The sequence below is a fragment of the Nilaparvata lugens genome, chromosome 10 (genome assembly GCF_014356525.2).
Source record: "Nilaparvata lugens isolate BPH chromosome 10, ASM1435652v1, whole genome shotgun sequence".
Lineage (NCBI taxonomy): Eukaryota > Metazoa > Arthropoda > Insecta > Hemiptera > Delphacidae > Nilaparvata > Nilaparvata lugens.
The window spans coordinates 24,458,469-24,479,115 of NC_052513.1; the positions used below are offsets into that span (position 1 = coordinate 24,458,469).

The 20,647-nt window shown below is 33.5% G+C and overlaps 1 protein-coding gene across 1 annotated transcript in view; it reads left to right on the forward strand.

Annotated features, from left to right (window-relative positions):
* The window catches only part of LOC111062331 (ARF GTPase-activating protein GIT2), a 47,152-nt gene extending 26,719 nt beyond the window's left edge, over positions 1-20,433 (forward strand). Inside the window, exons 12-14 of the mRNA XM_039436665.1 lie at positions 18-170; positions 1,321-1,500; positions 16,205-20,433. Coding sequence (XP_039292599.1) covers positions 18-170; positions 1,321-1,500; positions 16,205-16,387 — 516 coding nt within the window. The 3' untranslated portion in view covers positions 16,388-20,433. The remainder of the gene's footprint in view (positions 1-17; positions 171-1,320; positions 1,501-16,204) is intronic.
* The last annotated feature ends 214 nt before the right edge of the window (positions 20,434-20,647 follow it).

Consider the following 20,647-nt stretch of genomic DNA (forward strand, 5'->3'; position numbering starts at 1 on the left):
ATCAATTTGACTTGCAGGTCGACGAAGTAACTCAAGAGAATCGTGAATTGCGAAGTGCAGTTCAACAGAACTCGGAAACAGAGACTGAACCAGTTTTAGACGTAACAAGAACGGGTGTTCCTCCCCGCCCCGTCTCCATGTACGAGACAAGGGAATCGCTCAGAGCTCAAGTGAGTTGATTCATCCATCATATCATCTGGTAAATACTCTTTGGTAGAGCAAAGCAAGGATCATTTAAATCCTGGATAGTGGCGCATTTTTATTGCCCAAAACTGTTTCAAATAATGTTGTGAGTATATGGATTCATTGCTCAATAATAAGCACTTCTCACCTCGCTAAATTCACAAAATGTTTCATTATGGTATTTGTTAAAATTAACAGAATAATAATCATGATATTATTTGATGTCTATTTACATTCTTTAAAAACCAGAAATAAAGTCACTACCCTGATTGTGGAGGAAAATTTATTCTCCACCCTTGTTTCCTGGATCATTTCTTTAATGACATGATTTTTTTTTCGCTGAGGGTGATGCCAACATGAGCTCTAGGCTTTTGCGTGGGTTATGAGGTGGATGATATAAATGAATGGACCTACAGTTTTAGATGAGTTCCGAATCACCGGGAAGCGATTTTACAACTCGTGAATCATATTCAGAGGAATTGGCTCAAGCGATCCAAGAGATAAATTATCAGCGCGACCACTCAGTCAAATTGCTCCTTGATAAAACCGAAAAATAAGATACAATCACTTTTCTTCACAAAAAACTTGAAATTCGAACTCCAATCTACAGAAGTTTTATAATTTTTGTCCTCTCCACCTCATCCCATCCTTCACTTACTATTTTTAATTCTTTCCAATATTCTATAGCTTCGTTAAATATGTTCGCTCTATCCAATAATTTTTTATAAGCTTCGTTTTTCATTTCCAGTCAAATATAGTCGGAAGTTAACATAAACATTAGTGCTTCATTCTAATTCTTCAGGATTCAGAGTTTACTCTAAAATATAACTGCAGCCTGAATAATTGTGCATAGTTCATAGTCACTCACTTTCTTGAAGTTTATTACTGAACTCACTATCATTGTACGCTTTCAAGTCAACTCATTAGTTTTCATTTTCATCGACTATAAATTTTTCAATTTGAACTCTATTTTTCCATTTTATATTGTATTTCTTTCATCATAGAATAAACAATCTTAGGTTTATGTTATGTATAGGTTTCCTCTGCTTTCGCTCAGTCAATAAATGAATGAGTGATGATACAAACAAAAACTAAAGAATAGATGAATATTGTAAGTGTTGATGTTGTGATGTTTAGTCGAATGCTGTGGGTCCAATGCCGCAATCGGAGGAGGTGATCCGACGCACAGAGCAGGTGACCAAGCGCATCCAAGAGCTTTGGTCGACCATGCAGTCACCCGACAGCCGCCATACTTTTGTGCCATGCGCAGAACGCATCCGAGTAGCCGTAGCTGAGCTCACCGCCATCTTCCCTCAGGTACACCAAATAAATAGCATTTATTCGCAAGAAACGAAGAAATAATGCTTTATAGTTAGATTTAATCCAAACTGTAGCAGTTTCTCTGCATTCCTGATTGAATCATTCTCTTTTTTTATTCTTCATTGGCTACAGCTGCTTATATTCTTACTTTGATTGATTCATTTATTTCCCCACTCTATTAATATACTGATAAATAATGTTTCACCTAGAAATGTTTCCTTACGGTATAAGAGCACTTTTTCCGAGTTCCATAGACTAACTTTGTATGAAGAAACTCCCTGTTATATTGGTAGCAATAGTACCTGGTATGGTTCTACCATAGAGAAAAGATAGCGTAAGAAGATATACCATGGTATTGGTATTTTATGTTCCAAATTTCAAGCCAATTACTGTCTATTATTACTGTTTTGGCCGGATGAGAGTGTGAGAACGGCACAGTATGAGAAACTACAAGCGTTCATAGCATCACGAAAAAGAAATACTAGGACTATCGGCTTGAGTTTAGAGTGAAAATTGGAACACAAATGCCCTATAGCATGGGATATCTTCTTATGCTATTTTTTTCCTATGGTACTACCAATTTAGCTGAGGGAAATAGTAAATATAAATGAGTTTTATAAAGACTGAAATTAATTTTTCCTCTACCTACTGTCTAAAGTACTTTAGACAGTTTTAGACACTTTTTCGCTCTTGGGACTAAAAAACATAAAACTCCCTATGGAGTAAAAGAAACTTCATTTAAATAACATGGAAAGCATCTCGATTTTAAAAACGTAATTGGAAATAGGTTGGAAGATCGAAGCTCAGTGTAACGTTATTTAGTTTTTTTTTTAACAACAAATTGTTTTTAGGTTAGTTTATAGATAACCATTGCATCTTACGATCTAAGGTAATAATAAGTTATTTGCATTTGGTGAGAAAGGGATTATTCAAAAAGAATGATTAATATAAAATGAACTCTACAGATTTATTAACGGTTAAACAAAACAAACATAAAAAACAATAAATAATAAAACGTTCAAAGTTATATAGTTTACTAATAAAATTTCAATATAAATACCTTTTTTAACCATTTTATTTAGGGGCCCCAAAATAATAATACACACAACCTTCAATTTTCACAAAGTAACGCGGCACAAATTCCAATTTGTAGTTGACGACGATAGATGTTTCCTGATTATTTAGATGATTTCTTCATTATATTCTTCTACTGACGTGATATCGAGGTAGTTCTAGTAGTTTCCATAATTTGCGTATTCGGAGTCGTTCGAGAAGTTAGGGTAGTTATAATAGTTCCAGAAGTTCGAGTAGATTGAAAGGTTCGATCGACCGCTGAATAAAAATACAAAAATACAAGTTGTAGAGAAAATTATGTAAAATAGAAGAATCTAAATTATGTATAATAGAAGAAAGGAAAGAAGATAACTTTTTCAGAAAAATAACAATGAAATGAAAAGTCTACTTACAAAATTTTCTATAAAATTTAGACTTCTAAAAAAAGAATATAAAATGATGTCTTAAAAGGAAGAAAGAAAACTAACTTTCCAGAAACAGAAAAATTATGATGAAAGAAGTAGATTACCAAACATAAACTTTCATGAACTTTAAACTTTGAAGATTATTGATTGAATAATTAATAAAACCTACGATTACAAATTACTAACAGATTAAGTTTACAAAAGTACTTATAAAAATTCATTCAGAAGTTAATATTCGAACAATTTAAAAAGAAAGAATTTAGACAAGAAATAGAAAAACTAAATCAACGAAAAATAATAATCAAAAATTAAATACATCAATTACCTGTATAAGCGGATTTGAAAGAGGAAAACATCTTTTTAAAACTTTATGAGAAAAGAAAATGAAAACTGGAGAAAACATATAGAGTTCGAAAGAAAAATTACTTTTCCTACAGTTACCTTGAAAAGTGACCATTCCTGCACTGATTACAGAACGCAAAGAATCACTTTTCCGCTCTAGTGCGCAAAGTATTACTTTGCGTATTATCTTGCAGCCATCCCAATCAGCTGTTGACATTGTTGGCGTGTATTTTGAATGCGAATTTGTTCTATCTATATTTTTTCTGATTTCCAAATAAATAAAAATGAGAACTCATTAAATTAGGCTATACATTATGAATATTATGAATATTATTAATTATTAATTATTTCAAATAATATTTTTCCATTCATAAATTGATTGGTTTCAGAAATATTATTTAGAAATTAAGATTTACTCAAAATCATTCAAATTTTCAAATTAATTGGATCAATTCAATTTTTAATTTGAATAAATTATCAATTATTAATTTTCAATTGGATTATCAAGTTTATAATAAATTAAAGTTGTTATTAATAACAAAATTATACAAACATTTGATGGATTTCAGCCATCATTTTACCCATAATCAACCACTTCTCATATTGAATGGCAACTGTAGGAAAAATTTAATGTGAAATACGTGCGCAAAGTTCCTCTGCTGCACTCAAGAAACCATTCCGCCCTCGCCTACGGCTCGTGCGTAAATGTTTCTTTCGGTGCAGCAAACTGTCACTTTGCGCACTAGTTGCACAAATAACTATTAAAGAAAAGTTACTTTAAAGAAAAATTTACATATTGAAAACTAACAAAAATTAAAAAAAAAAAGAATTAACTCCACTCGGGTATATAAAACTTTAAACAGAAGATTAACTGACTACATCTTCTTCAAATAATGAGAGATCAAGAAGTGATTGAAGATGACAGACAAGAAAATGAGTGTGAGTTGTCTCTATGAAACTCAAAGTAAGAATGAATGAATCAAAAATTGATAGGACGACTTGTTTACCGCTTTAATTCGAAATACATGTAGTGTTTTGACAAATGATAGCACAACAAAGAGAGAAAAATCAGACAAGCTGTGTAACTGACGGAGACAGAAAATCAAGAGAGAGAGAGTTAAAACTCGATCAAATCAAATCAAATCAAATTTATTTGTTTCCAACATTTACAGTATAAACAATATATAAAAAGATATAATTGAAACAACACTCACATGGACACGCAGGTCTGTTTGTGAGTTGTTTGAGTTCGTAATTACATTATTTAAATTATTATAACTTGAGAGAAATTCCTGGAAAATTAGATTTGGCTAGGTACATTGTATTGAAATGAAAAGAATAACTTAAATAAAGAAGTAAATTGAATTATGATATGTTAGATAATAGAAATTATTATTCAATCATAGAAATATTGTAGCACAACTACACACATACAACTCACACATACAGGGAGGGGGAAGACAGCCACACACACACCACACACATACATACACACACACCAACATTCTAAAATGGCTGTTAAATGCATTTAAATTCATTGGTTGATTACGGATGGAGGTAGAGAAGATGAAAATTGGAAGCTCAAAATAATAAATATATAGAGGAATAAAATTTGTATAGAATATAGGTCTACAGTAGAATAATTTGAAGCGTAAGCCTGGAGTTTAACCAACCGCGTTTGCGCGCAGCGGGGCTAGACGTACGCAGATCTCAAAATCAGATCACATTCGTCGTTATTTAGGGCAGATAACCACCCCCGCAATACTCTTTTGTATTGGTATATTGAGCATTCCCCCGGCTGACTAACAAACAAAGGTGCATTCCGCAGAATTACGTGAACCAGATATGTCACATTTCTGTCGCAGACAGATCTCATATTACGTGAAACACCAGAATGATGGAGATATGAGCCGCGGGTCAGGTAATTGTGTTGAGAGGAATTATTGAAAACAATCTTATTTTTAAATGCATAGGTCATAACAGATTTGATGAAAAGTTTTTTTATAGTGAGAACATTGAAGAAATTGAACAAGAGATCTGATGAATAAGTCCTTTCCAGACCTAGTCCAGCCTTGATAATTGCTTTCTGAGTTATAGATAATTCTTTAATGTATACATCACATGCACCGCCCCATGCAATAATACCGTATGTCATGATGGACTGAGCAAATGAAAAATATACCATTCTTAATTCTTTAACATTGAGGATACCATGTAATTTAGAGAAAACGAAGATCAACTTTCTCAACTTATTTTTCAAGTAGGCTATGTGCTGCATCCAACTCAGTCTATTATCAAAAATGATACCCAGATATTTATTTCATTTACAGACTCAATTGACCTGCAGTCACATTCAACATCCCACTCACGACCACACATGTGAAGTTTAAGATCCAACTGGGGAGGTGGGGCACGTTTTTTGTGAAGAAAAATAGGCATGACTTTGGTTTTACTAATATTCATACTAAGGATATTGCTATCAAACCACTTTTTCAGTCTCACTACACCACTATTTGCGGTCCTGTACACTTCTCTCCAGCTATCCCCCTCAAAATACACAGCAGTGTCGTCAGCAAATAACAAAATTTTCCCCATAATATTGCTTTCAATTATGTCATTAATGTACAGGAGAAATAGAACCGGACCAAGGGTACTACCCTGGACTACTCCATAGTCTATTCCCTGAACATTACTATATGTATTGTTGATACTCACAATCTGTTTACGCTCAGACAAGTAGCTATTGATCCATGAATGAGCTATCCCAGCAATACCATATTTATACAGTTTTCTCATCAAGATGGAGCGGTCTATAGAATCAAAAGCCTTGGTGAGGTCAACAAATAGAAGAAGAATGTATTTATTATTATTAATACCCACCCTCAAAAAGTCGCTTAAGCGATAAAAGCAGTTTTCTGAGTTGCAATCGTCCCTGAAGCCGAATTGAAACTCAGTGAGTAGGTTGTTAGTTTTTATGTAATTAGTTAATTGGTTTTTAAAACATTTTTCAATAACTTTTGAGAAAATACTAAGTAATGATATAGGACGGTAATTATTAAGGTCAACTTTACTACCTGACTTGTGGAGAGGGATTACTTTGGCAAGCTTAAACAAATCAGGGAAAATTCCGGTTCTGAAACTACAATTTATGATGTGGCAGAGCGGGGTGAGAAGAATATCAATATTATTTTTTATCAAGTTAGCGGGAATATCATCACAGCCAGGGGCAGAGCCTCCCCGAATTCCCATCACACATTGGCGAACGTCCTGTTCTGAAACCTCTCTAAGAATAAATCTGGATTCAGAGTCAGGTGGTGTAAATGGAATTGTTCTGATATTGGCATTATTTTGTCTTATTTTTTGAGCTAGATCAGCTCCTATGTTAGCAAAAAATTTATTGAAGTCATTGGCAATATCTAGTGAGGAATTTAATGTATGGTTATCACTGGAGCATGAGCTTAAGAAATTTTGTACTGGAAAAGGAGTTTTATTGTTATTTGAACCAGATATTTCATTAATTGTTTTCCAAAATTGTTTAGGGTTGTTAGTTGATTCAAATATTTTCTGTTTATAGTAAGCTTTTTTAGTTGTTTTAAGAAGTCGGCTTAATACACGGCGATACTCGGTGTAATAATTTATCAGTTGCACATTAAACGGCTGTCTTCTAATTACTCTGTGTAAATTATTTCTTTTTCTAATTGCCCTGACAAGGCTTAAAGTGATCCAGGGCTTCAGTCTTTTATCAGCACTCCTCCTCGGATAGGACGAGGTGGAACGCTGATACACACTTTGAATTAATTCAATAAATTTAGTTGAACTTGTGTTTGGGTCATCCGAGGAAATGACCTCGCCCCATGGCTGTTCAGATAGAAGATTTGAAAATATTGCAATGTTTGTTCTCTGATAGTCATAATTTGAACGAATTTCCGGCCTATTTATTATATTTTGTTTTATAATTATACCTATTGGATAATGGTCTGTGATATCATACTTCAATACTGACGGGAAAAGGGAATTAGTATCATGATGTTAACAAATAAATGGTCAATGCAAGATGATGAATTGGCTGTTACTCTAGTTGGTACGTCAATACAGCAAACGAAACCAGCTTCATATAATGTGTCAAGGTACCTACTGCTAATGTTATTAATTTGGTCGCCGAGAATATTGCAGTTGATGTCGCCAACAATCAACTGGATAACTCTATTATTATTAAGTTGATGATGATGATTATCAATATTGTTATTATTATGATTGATATTATTTTCTTGATATCTATCCCCCAACCCATCGATAAAGCTAGCCAGGTCAACTCCGTGACAACGATAAACACAAAGTAAATTGTAGCGTTGATTATCCTTATCACAAACCAGATTAAGACACCGCAATCCTCCGACATTCACTTCACAGCAAGAATACAGCAAATTCGAACTCACATAAACTACTATTCCATCATTCTGATTGTATTGGGTAGACGTTTGAAATATTGCATACCCATCGAGCTGGTCCGCGAATTCAACTCCATCCATCCAAGTTTCAGTAAGAACTATGACATCGAATTTAAAATTGATGCTTTGAAGTAAAAGTAATAATTCATCAAAGTTCCTTCTATAACTTCTTATATTTAAATGAAACACACTCAATCCAGACTGACCATTCATACTTAGGAAATCACCATACACACTGCAATCATCAAACACACTACAACTTACATGCCTAAAATCAGTTAAATCATCCAATACATTCATAGTTCATTCTTCGCTCGAGCCGTAAAATGATAAAATATTAATAAAGTAACCAACAAAATAAGTTTTAATCAAAATTCATTTAAAAATTAAAAGTAGCTTCCAATCTATTGGGAGAGAGAAAAAATTTAGTAGCCTAATAATATAGATAAAAAAAATATTCCGAGCTTATAGATCAAGATAAAAATATATACTACATATCAAAATAAATAATTCTGCTATAATACACTTTTGAGATTCATTATTCAGAGAAGCAGGATAGCTTTAATGAATTTATGTTTTTAACTATTAATTAATAATTTTGTTTATGATAAAGATTTTATAAATGATACTAATAGTGCGATACACTGCTAACAGATACGATAAATAAAATAGTGCGGAATACTCGATTAAGGTAGGCGCACACAGATCGTCAGCGGACGGACGGCACGCATCGGACGGATCGTACTTTTTTTAGTTGCTGCGCACACTAGTCGTCATCGAAGCATTGACATTTTAGTTCATTGCATTCATTGCGATATGTCGAGTCGTGTGCGAATTAGGAATTTAATAAGCAAATATTACAGTTAATCACTTCACTTATATGTTTTGCTGTTGTTAAAATTAATAAAATCAATATAAAAACTTTTATTATTATTATTATTATTATTATTATTATTATTATTATTATTATTTATTGATTCATGATACAAAATTATTATTTAAAATAATTTGGGGAGGATCAACAGGCACAGCCCAAAACTGTTCCTCCCCCGAATTTTGATTCATTAAAATAGTCCAGAAAAAAGGTTATGTTTCCTTCACTTAATAAAATTTTGTCTAATTTTCTCACCAAACACTTGAAACAATTATTAATTTTGAATTTAGAAAGATTAAGATCTAAATTGATAACAAAATTTCTTTTTACTTAGCACTCAAAACTGTAAAATAAATATAAATTTGAAATATTTTGTTCCGAAAATTAAAACAATCTTCTCCACTAGAATCACTTTTAGTACCATTCTTTAAATGGTATTATTACTTTACTTATTTTAAAGTTTTTTATAAAAAGTACTACAAGTTTTTATATTGTCAGTACATAAGTGATGGATAGCAGTAGCAAAGAAGAAGTTATAGTTGTTACTTGTTTGTTAGCCAAAGATGAAGAAGAGGTACAGCGACGTAGGAAGAGAAAACAAAAAATGAGGATCCATAGAATTAATCAGAAAAGGATAGAATACGGAGAATTTAATCATCTATTTCCTGATTTAATTATTGAAGATGAAGTAAATTTTTTTAGCTACTTCCGCATGTCGCAAGTAATGTTTTTTGAGCCTTTGAATGTACTCAGACAACATTATAGTTGAACTGAACTCCACTTATCGCCGTGCGATTTAGCCATTGAGTCATTAAATCCGAACGGAGCCTTCGGCTTCAATGCTCCTCTCAGGATTCCTGACAGCATTTCCGATCAACGATGCGTACGATGCGGATAGTTATGCGCACTCCAATTGAAACTAATGCATCAAATCTAATCGTCCGATCCGTCCGATGCGTGCCGTCCGTTCGATGACGATACTCTTTGTCTTACAATGAACAAACAAGACAGATTAAGTTGTTTTTCTACTTACAAAATTTTCCACTACTTAGATAATAATAATAACTGTTAAAACTGGAATAAAATATGTTACATCAAATGAGGAAACATAATAGAGTTGTCTGTCATTGACTCAACTGAATTCAATACATCAACCAGAAATTTGATCAACTCATGAAATATATATATATATATATATATATATATATATATATATATATGATATGTCACATTATTAATTGAGACGCCGAGTAGTAAACATCGTTGTTTAGAGCTGCGGATCATAATAACAATTGTGTTGTGATTATTGCAAAAGTGAGTTATAGCTGATAGACTAGTGAATCTATCCATTACGTAACATATGTGATCACCGGTCAGGGCGCCATATGGATTAATTCCGGAATTCGAGGAAGTGGGAGAAGAGCAGGAGCAATCATCATCTTCAGGACAGGTCAAGGAGTCCCCTACAATGGATAAACCAGCAGAACAATCTACATCAAAGGTAATCAGCAATGAATTTTCAAAGGATTATGAACTTTTAAAGCAGATAAAGCACGAACTTAATCTATGGGCGGAAGCGGAATATGAAAAAAGAAAAGTTCTGAGAGCTGATTTCGACAGATTTATTTCAATAACTAATAAATTGTCGGAAACAATCGTCAAATTAGAAACAAGGTCAGTGACAATTTCACAGCTAGCGGCAGGGCCCGGAAACACCAATAAGGGTATTCAGGAGTCCTTTAAAAATATAAATAAGGCGGTAGACACTATGAAACAAAGTGAAAGTAGGCCTACGTTAAGCTATGCTGATATGGTGCAGTTTCCAGGAAAATCGAAGGATAATAAAGTTGCAGGGAACAATGTTAGGAAACTACAACCACAGGAGCATATAGTTATGTTGCAGCCATTCAAACCAGTCCTGAACGAAGTGGAAAACAGTAGAATTATTAAAAATGTATTGCGGGAGAATATCAAAAACAAAGATGATATTAGAGTTAAAAAGACCGTGAATCTTAGAGGAGGTGGCCTCATGATTTTTCTGAATTCGGAAGAGGACAAGAAGAAAATAATTGAAAATGAGGCGTTGAAGACTTGAAAATAGTTGAACCACAGAATAGGAAGCCACGTTTAATAATTTACGATGTCCCTAGTGATTTAAGCAAAGAGGAACTAGCCGAGAGCATTTTCAACAAAAACTTTGCCAGCTTCTGAACTAGGAAAAGAAGCATTTTTAAACGGATGTAAGCCTCTCTACAAGGTTGGACCAAAAAACAAGGAAGTAGTTCATTGAATGTGAGCCAGAGATAAGAAGAATTCTAATAAATAGGAAACGAGTCTTTGTCGACATGACTTCTTGCAGGTTGAATGACTTTATTTCGGTTCAACGGTGCTTCAAGTGCCAGTGCTTTGGTCACGTTTCAAAGTATTGCAAAAAAGAAGGTGAAGTCTGCGGTCACTGTACTGAAGATCATAGCACTAAAGATTGCCCGAATACCGCCAAGGAAGCAATATGTAGCAATTGTAAGAATAACAAAAAGCCATCAAATCATAAAGTTCACGATCCACAATGTCCTAGCCACCAGAAATCATTGCAGCATTTGATTGAAAAGACCAATTATGGGATTGTTTAAAAATATATATTGTTCTCAAAAAATAATAAATCAGGCTGGAAATATTGTGATGGATATTAATGAAATTTTAGGTAATTTGATACATACATATGTATGTATTTTAGGTAAAATGATACATATAGAGTTCAACAAAGATCAAAAAGTAGGACATCACTCGTATTTAATTTTGGAGGTTACACTGACCTGAATATTTCCTTCGCCAGCGTAAAAAACGAAAAAGTAAATATTTCCAAGGGCATTGCTACCGTAGTAAATAGGAAATGTATGAGCATTGATTGATTCAATAGTCCAACTACTATATTTTCACAAACAAAGCTAATTGATGCGTCGGTGAAATTCGACGAGACATTGAAAATACTCAATTTGTTTTTATTGACAGATAATAAACTTGCTTTCTAAACTTGTTACTGATAAACAGTAACTTGCTTTCCAATCTATAAATATTACTATCTATGATCGATGAATGGGCTTCAGATAAACAAGCTCTGACAGATGGAATTGATTCTTTTGGAACCATGGCTGATGTATCTTGTATTGATCTCTTAAGTACTGTCTTAGCAACAAAACATATTAAATATGTGTTTTACTACAAGGGTATAAATAATCTTACATTATTAAATATTCCAGAAGAGAAAAACAATGAGAAAGCATGTCCAACGGGATACTTACCTGAAAAACCACCCAAACATGAATTTATAAATAGTATGCTGGAGCTCAGAAATCTTCTGAGTCAACATGATCAGATAAATTCTATTATTTACTAAGAAATTCTGACTAACATTACAAAAAACAACTTATTGAGCTCTTATTCGTACCTAATAGATATAAAGCGTAAAGATATGAATATTCATGATAATAATCTAAGAACATTTCTATGGCCCACTGGAAAAAAGTTATAGAATGGGCTTCTGCTTGGATAACGAAGGAACCTACGTGGAATTCAACGAAAGTAATAAAAGATTCTTAACAAAAGAAAAATACATTCTTGTTAGTAGAGATACACAACTCATGTTAAACGGTGAGCTGTATCAGAAAATATCATCAGTTGACATTTCTGCTTCAAGTCTTCCTAATATTACGTGGATAGATGGTGTGCCAGGGTGTGGAAAGACGTTTGAAATACTGAACCAGCATAAACCAGGAATAGATCTAGTTCTAAGTCAAACAAGAGCAGGAATCAAAGACATCAAAGAGGCTGTCATTCATAAGTACGGTAAGGATTACTGTAGAAAGATAATCATATCAGATTACAGAACAGTTTCATCTTTCATTATAAATGGAGTGGGCAAGAAATATCATCATGTCTTTATAGATGAGGCTGTAGGCCTACTGATGCATGCTGGCTACATTGGTTTCATTGCGAAATTATCAGGATGCTCCGAAGTTTTCCTACTTGGTGATTCTAAACAGATTCCTTACATCGAAAGGAGTGGACTGAAAGTTAGATGGTCTCATCCTTCAGTTTTTTGTGAGCCCACACGGAAAGTGACATTAACTAGAAGATATCCGATCGATGTATGCTGTGCACTATCCAAATTCTATGGTAAAATTGAAACAACTAGTGGAACTCTTCGCTCAATTAGGAAGACTATCTTCAACGGCGGTCTTCCACAGCTTGATCCAGAAACACTCGTATTAACATACACGCAGAATGAGAAGAAAATTATTAAAGAGTTACTAGGTGACAGGATTGATAAAACAATAAAACTTCACACGATACACGAAGCACAAGGTCTTACTTATAGAAATGTTATTCTAGTGAGGACAAATTCAAAGGATCTAGAGATCTATAACAGTGAAAGTCATGTGATTGTAGCACTCAGTAGGCACACTCATAGTTTCAACTATCTAACAGCAGCGGAGAATGATCTCATATCATTGCTTATAAATAACACATTGAGCTTTGATGATAAATATATAATGATATGGCAGAGGAAAATAGAGGAGAACAAGCATGGAGGAGTGCGTCTGAATAATCATGATGATGAGTAATAATAACGTGCTGGATGTGGCAAACGAACTTGATTTCGTGGATGAGATAGAGAACAGTGTGAGTGAGGATAAACAACAACTCCACCACGCTGCTCTTCAACACTCTAATATAACTGTATTTTCTCTCAATATCACGTCGACTAATACACGGTTTGAAGAACTGCATTAAAAAGGCTACCAGGGTAACAGCGGGAACGTCTTCTTGTTTGGATCATATGTTGACCAACCGTAAAAGTAAAATCCATCCAATCGTATATCACTCGAGTATCACAGACCACTTCATTACAATTCTTGGACTGGAAGAACATCAGTTAGACAGAACAAATGGGGATGAACAGAGCTCAACTAACTGTAAACTCTCAACTAACTGTAAATCTGTCAACTTGAACGGCTTGAGGAGAGGACTGCGAGTGGAACAATGGACGGAGGCTTTTGAGTCAAATTACACAGACTCAGCTTACGATAAGTTCCTAGAAATTCTACAAAAACATATGGAGAGCAATACACATCATTACAGACAAAAGAAGAGGATCAAGAGCATAAAACCATGGATAACACGAGGACTTATCTCAGCTATAAGAACAAGGGATTCTCTAAATAGAAGAAGGAAGCTGGACCCAGAGAACGGAGAACTTGCTAACTACTACCGAAGATACAGAAATACACTGACGTCACTCATCCAAACTACAAAAGAAAATTATTTGAAGATGCAACTAAATGAAGCGAACAATGAAGTAAGGAAGACATGGAAAATAATCAAGGATGCTACAGATTCAAATCAGAAAAAGGATATACAACTGAATGCTTTGAAAATGCTTTGAACATAGTCACACTGAAAGATAATCCTAGAGAACTATTGAGTCGTGTAAATAATTTCTTTGTTAATATTGGAGAGAGTATGGCTAACAAAATATCTGAGAGTCTGAATAAAAATATTAACCAAATTATAGCAGATAATGTACCAGAATTGCATGTATCAAATAATATGTTTCTTTTCCCCATAGATGAAAAGGAAATAATAAACACAATTGATTCTTTACACAGCAATGGTGCACCAGGCCTAGATGGATTAGATAACAGGACCTTGAAAGGAATAAAAAATTTAATTTCTAAACCTTTAACTCATATTTTCAATCTGAGCTTGTTATATGGTACTTTTCCAAGAGCAATGAAGCAAATCTGTGTCAGTCCTATACATAAAGCAGATGATAAACTAATTATTAGTAATTATAGATCTATTTCACTGATTAGCAATGTATCAAAAATTTTTGAAAAACTAGTTAATAAGCTTTTTAGAAATTAATGATATTCTTTCTCCTAACCAATTTGGCTTCCGCAAAGGTATAAGTACAGAATTAGCTGTACTAGAATTATCAAAATTTGTAACTAGCAATTTAGAGGAAAAGAATAAATGTCTAGCAGTATTTTTAGATTTAGCAAAGGCCTTCGACTCAGTTTCCCATGACTTATTAATAAAAAAGCTTGAGGCAATAGGTTTAAGAGGAGTGCCACTTGAATGGTTCAGATCCTACCTCAGCAAAAAACAAAGGTTGAGAACCATATGAGTGCAGAGGGTTCCATGAAGTTTGGAATACCTCAAGGAACAGTTTTAGGACCAATTTTGTATTCGATCTTTGCAAATGAGTTGTGCTCCATTCAAATTCAAGGTAGAGTTATAGCCTTTGCTGACGATACAGCACTCCTTTTTCAAGGAAAAAACTGGGAAGAAGTGTTCCAAACAGCAGAGATAGAACTCACAAAAATCACTAGTTGGTTAAGAAATAATTTATTGTCATTAAATTCAGAAAAAACAAAATTTTTAGCTTTTTCTTTAACAAATAGCACAAAACCACACATGACAACAAGGAAGCTTAATAATTGTGATAGAAATAGTAGATGATTCATTGTAATGGAACAAGCACATAACATATACAACTGCCAAAATAAGGAAGCTTATATACAAATGCTATCAATTAAGGCGTATCATAGACAAAGAAATGTTAAAAATTGTATACTTAACATTAGTTGAATCTCTTTTAAGGTACGGTCTGTTAGTTTGGGGTGCAGCTAACTTCAGTTTTATAGATCCATTATTTAAAACTCAAAAACGCATTTTGAAAATAAAGGGAAACAGGGAAATCCAGTTTCCAACTATAGAATTATTTATAGAAAATAGAGTACTCAGCGTAAGGCAATTGTATATATTTTTGTTATTAGGGTATATGAAAAAACATCAAAATAGGAACCATATCATAAATCATAGCCATAATACTAGAATAAGAGAACGTTACAATCAAGAAGTACCAAGAATGAATACAGCATTTGGGCAAAGATCACTAGGACTTAGGGCCTACAATATCTAATAGAATACCATTAGAAATCAAAGGAGAGGAAAATTTCAATAGCTTCAAAAGAAAAATTAGACATTGGTTATTTAGTATTGGGATACAAAGTAGTGAGGAACTAATAGCATAGATGAAGGATAAGTAACTATATTATTCTTGTCTCTGCTAATAGTAAGTAGGATTTAGATTTAAGTAGTATTCTTTTTAAATAAGGTAATTTATAGGTAGAAAATAGTACCTCGGTTTAGTATCTATGTACTAGGTGATGCTTAGGGTAATAGAATATAGTTTTAGATTTTTTGGAATTTTTGTATTATCTGTTGTAGCATAAATTAGTATCAATTTGATGATAACCTCGACACATATATTATATAGGGAGGCATCATTTTGTAAACTCTGAATTTGTTTTATTATTGAAAATGTATGAAAAAATATGTAATGTGTTAATTTATGAATTAACTCCTCTGGATGTGTCGTCCAACATCCAGAGAAATTATTATTATTATTATTATATTATTATTATTATTATGTCATTCTTTCACTTTATTGCGGAACCTGAACTGTAGACTTTAATCTTAGTTTGTATTTGTAGAAACCAATTGACGAGGTAGTGCGCAACGCGCTGCGGCAACTCAACACGAGCACCGTGCGACTGCAGGCCGAGTGCGCCAACCTCGAGAGCAGTTCGGAGCGCGTGCGCACATGTGCCTACAACATGGCCAAGGCCAACCGCCAGCTGTTGACGCGCTTCCAGGACCCGCGCCAGCGCACCTGACATTCGATCATGCTCTTTCGTCCTGTTCCCGTTGCCGCGCCCCGTCTCAGGATCTTCCGCGATTCCATCTCTGCTACCTCCACTATTTAGGCTATGGTTGGTTGTCATCTCTATCTACTACATCGTTCGTCCATGTAGTCAGGAATGATAATTTTGATATTGGTGTAGTCGGTTGACGTGATGTTAGATATGGAGACTCGAGCGCCACGAACACGTGCCTTTCACTTTTCATCAGATGGTGCAAAGATTATTAACCTTACTGTTTCTGTACAAATACAGATATAATCAGCTGATGAAAAGCGAAATGCGCGTGTTCGTGGTGCAAAAGTCTGTACGCAGTTCAATACTATAGTCTGTGGAAACCTAGTATTGCAGAATCGCTCTTGTGAAGTACGTACAATGCTGCCAAATCTCACTGAATCAAGAGAGCCTGCGAGCTTATTTTATGAGAGAAAGAGCGAGAGAGTGTAGATATTTTTTAGAATCAGCATAAAAACAACAACAGTGTGTTATGAGTCATTGACCAGGGATTTTAGCTGGAGTAAACGCATTTAAGCGTCCTCTCAGTGAATATGAAATAATATCCAAATAATCCAATGTCGAATTATTCTATCTTCCTTGGATTCAATTCCTAAACTCCTTAGATTCTGATATTGGGAAGCCATTTTTTCTATCTTACAATTCACATCTTCATCGTTAAAGATGTAATTCGTTGTAGCATTGGTCGTTAATAATATTGTTTGAGTAAGACCATGTAGCCATCAAACACTTTTTCAAATAATTATACAGTGTGTCCCAAAAGTAAAGTGCCAAACTTCGGGAATAGGTTATATGGGTCAAAACAAAGAGAAAATATAAAATAGTTTTTTTTTTCTAAAACGCTTCGTTTATGAGATATTCGCCATTTTGTATTTTTTACGAAATATTTTTTTCTTCCAAGTTATCCAAGTTACCAGTCTGTATTAACATCAGATTATGAATGTTCTTATCCAAGCACAAGAAAATCATAATTTGATGTTTTGCTGCCTCGTAACACACATTTCATTGTATCTCTGTTATGCCTTGTCCGATTCTAATTTTTTGGTGTTGACTGATTGTAAATAAAATTTCCTAAAAAAATTGTTCTTAAAATTGGTAAATTTCTCTATCTATCACCGTTCTCCCGCAATTTTGGATTGAAAGTTTAAAATGGCCGCCATTATGAATTTTCGAATTGGACAAAGTTGAATATTTTTTCTACAGTTCATCTCTCTTATTTGAACATACCTACCGATTTTTATAGCGATCGGTTGGATAACTTCGAAGATAAAAATTATTCTGTAAAAAATATAAAATGGCGAATATCTCATAAACGAAGCGTTTTAGGAAAAATAATTATTCTACATTATGTCTTTGTTTTGACTAATAGAACCTATTCTCGAAGTTTGACACTTTACTTTTGGGACACTGTAAATTTATGGAGCAGATCAAATTCCAATATCTGAGAAATGTGTACGAGTAACGTATGAAATGTACTCGTATGTATGAAAAGTATACCATCCATTGTCTTTTCTATATTGTATTTTGTTATATTTTTCTTGGCTATTCTAAGACTGAAAAAGAAAGTGAAGTTTAATTGTTGGTTGGCTTGCGCTTCTTTTTACTTGACTAATTCATACTCGCAGATTTAATACTGTGATTCAACCTACTAGGCTACATATTGCTTACCAATTGCATGTATTTGAATCCCCTAAAGAATGTGGGGCTGCTTTGATTCAACCTACTACTGTTGAGGTTGTGGTTAGGACTTATATTTGAGTTAGATGAATCTAGTTTCTATACTTTTTATTTGTTTTCTCATTTGCAGCAAAATTTATATTTCAGCCAGAATTGTGAAATAGGTTTTCCACTTTGGCAATCTTTATAATGTAATTGCAATTATTTCTCTTCTTCTTCTTTTTTGGCTAAGCCTTATCCCAATCATATGGAGTCGGCATTTCCCTCCTTCAGCCGTCTCCTCCACAAAATCCTGTCCATCTCCTCCTCGTGTCTTCAACCCTTCTCCCGCAGATCAGCCTCCACTCTGTCTCTCCATCTCATCCTTGGCCTCACTCGAATTCTCCTGCCACCCAGATCTAAATCCTGCACCCTCCGTCCCACATAATCCTCCTCACGTCTCTGAACATGTCCAAACCACCTCATCCTGGCAACCTGCATCTTCCTACCCAATGGTCCCACCCCAACTGTACCTCTAATCACCTCATTACGAATCCTATCCCTTCTTGTGACCCCAAACATCTATCTCAGTATACTAATCTCAGCCACATCCATTTTCTTCTCTTGTCTCTTTGAAACAGGTCAAGTTTCCGCGCCGTACAACAAAGCTGGTTTCACTACCGATCTGTACACCTTACCCTTCATCTTACAGTCCACTCTCTTATCACAGAGCACACCACTCATCCTTCTCCAGTTGAACCATCCGCAATTCAGTCTATGCTCTATTTGTACATCCATTGATTTTAATTGTTGCAATTATTTATCTTCTTCTACAAAATACAGTAGCTTTTGGTACGAGTAATATAGCTATCATGTAATAATTTACTCATACTTATCTAATCATACAACTATCATGTAAATAATTTACTCATACTTATCGAATCATACAACTAAAAATTCATACTTTCAAATCTTCGTGTGTGCTAAATAATTCGCTCATACCCATGTAATTAGCCTATTTGATTAAATTTCGAATTATAAATTGTGCTTTATTGTTTAGTGCCTACTAATCTGTAATTGAGTGCCATAGAAAAAATGATCCTATTTAAAAATTTATATTTCCATTTCTGTATAAAATTCCTGAATAATTGTGATTTTGGTCTTCTTCGTTCCTGTCCTACATTTTTGTTTTTTCTCCATTCATACTTCTACTGCCATAATCCATTTTCTCCTCAATATTTGTAGTTATAATAATGTTTCGATAATTTTTCCATTGCTTCCCAATATTATAGAGCTAGTTATTATAAAATTGGCTTATGCAAAGACTTTAATCGTGCTTCCTACAATAATAATTAATTGAATAAATTAATAATTGGGTGTAATAGAGAGAAAGTGAATGAGAGAAAATAAGGATGAGAATGAGTTAGTGAAAGGAGTAATTAAGTTTGAAAGAATGTTTCTTGTATTTTTCATAGGACTAGGGTGGGTCTATAATATGTAGTTTTTCAATATCTCGAATAGAAATTGTAAAATTTATTATTTCAAGATAAAATCATACAGTGACATTAGCATTGGATTAAATATTCCTCTCCTCTACAGTTTCTGTCTGATATAGAATTTTATGAATTCATTATTCATTTAGAATTTTGAAGACATTAGGTACGCAATATCTTTTTCTTAGATTTTTTGGTAATGAAAGCCATCCGAAAAACTTACCATTCTGTAAATTTTGTGAAATGAGTACAAAAATATTGAATACTAATGAAATATTAAACTTAACATGTAAAAAAATTGAAAATGTACAATTCAATAATCAAAAATGTCTATTATATTTTTTGAAAATAATTTAATGCAGAAATCTCACTTTAAAGTGAAAACACCATTATTAAATCAATCTTCTTCATGCCTTCTACTAAGATCTGAATTTTCAATACAGAAGTTGGCTCACGGTATGATAATATTGTGTTTTAGTGGAAATAATGGAATGTAGCAAAATTATTTACCAACTTTACTCATTTAGGGCACTTTTTGTTGAAATGTTCCACCAACATATCCTTATCCGAATCATATTGTAATTGTCAATTGAATTTATGTGCAAAAAGTTTTAAAAGACATTATCTCAAACTCTTTTTCTATCACAAATTTCTATATTTGAGACATTTTTTATGAGAAACGTGAAATATACAAACGTATTCAGTATTCTAGCATCTCCAAGTGTTATCCTATACAATATTGTTATTGTTAATAAATAGCTGTAATATTTTTAAAGTTTTATAAAGAATATATACGACTATATCCAGTATTATGTTGTAATGATATTAAATAAATTAACATCATGATTGTTTTCACTATTTGTGTAAAGGTATCTTTTGTATTTGGTATATAGGTAGAATATATTTTCAGAATCCTTCTATACCATCCTTTTCATCCTTTCCTGTTTTATCGTATTATAAGGTACGAGTAGTTCAGTTTCTTGATTTGTATGTACTGTAGCTAGTGGTTTACTTTTCATTCCAACAATTATTGCTTTTTATGACAACATCTTGTTTCGTAGAGCTCCTATGA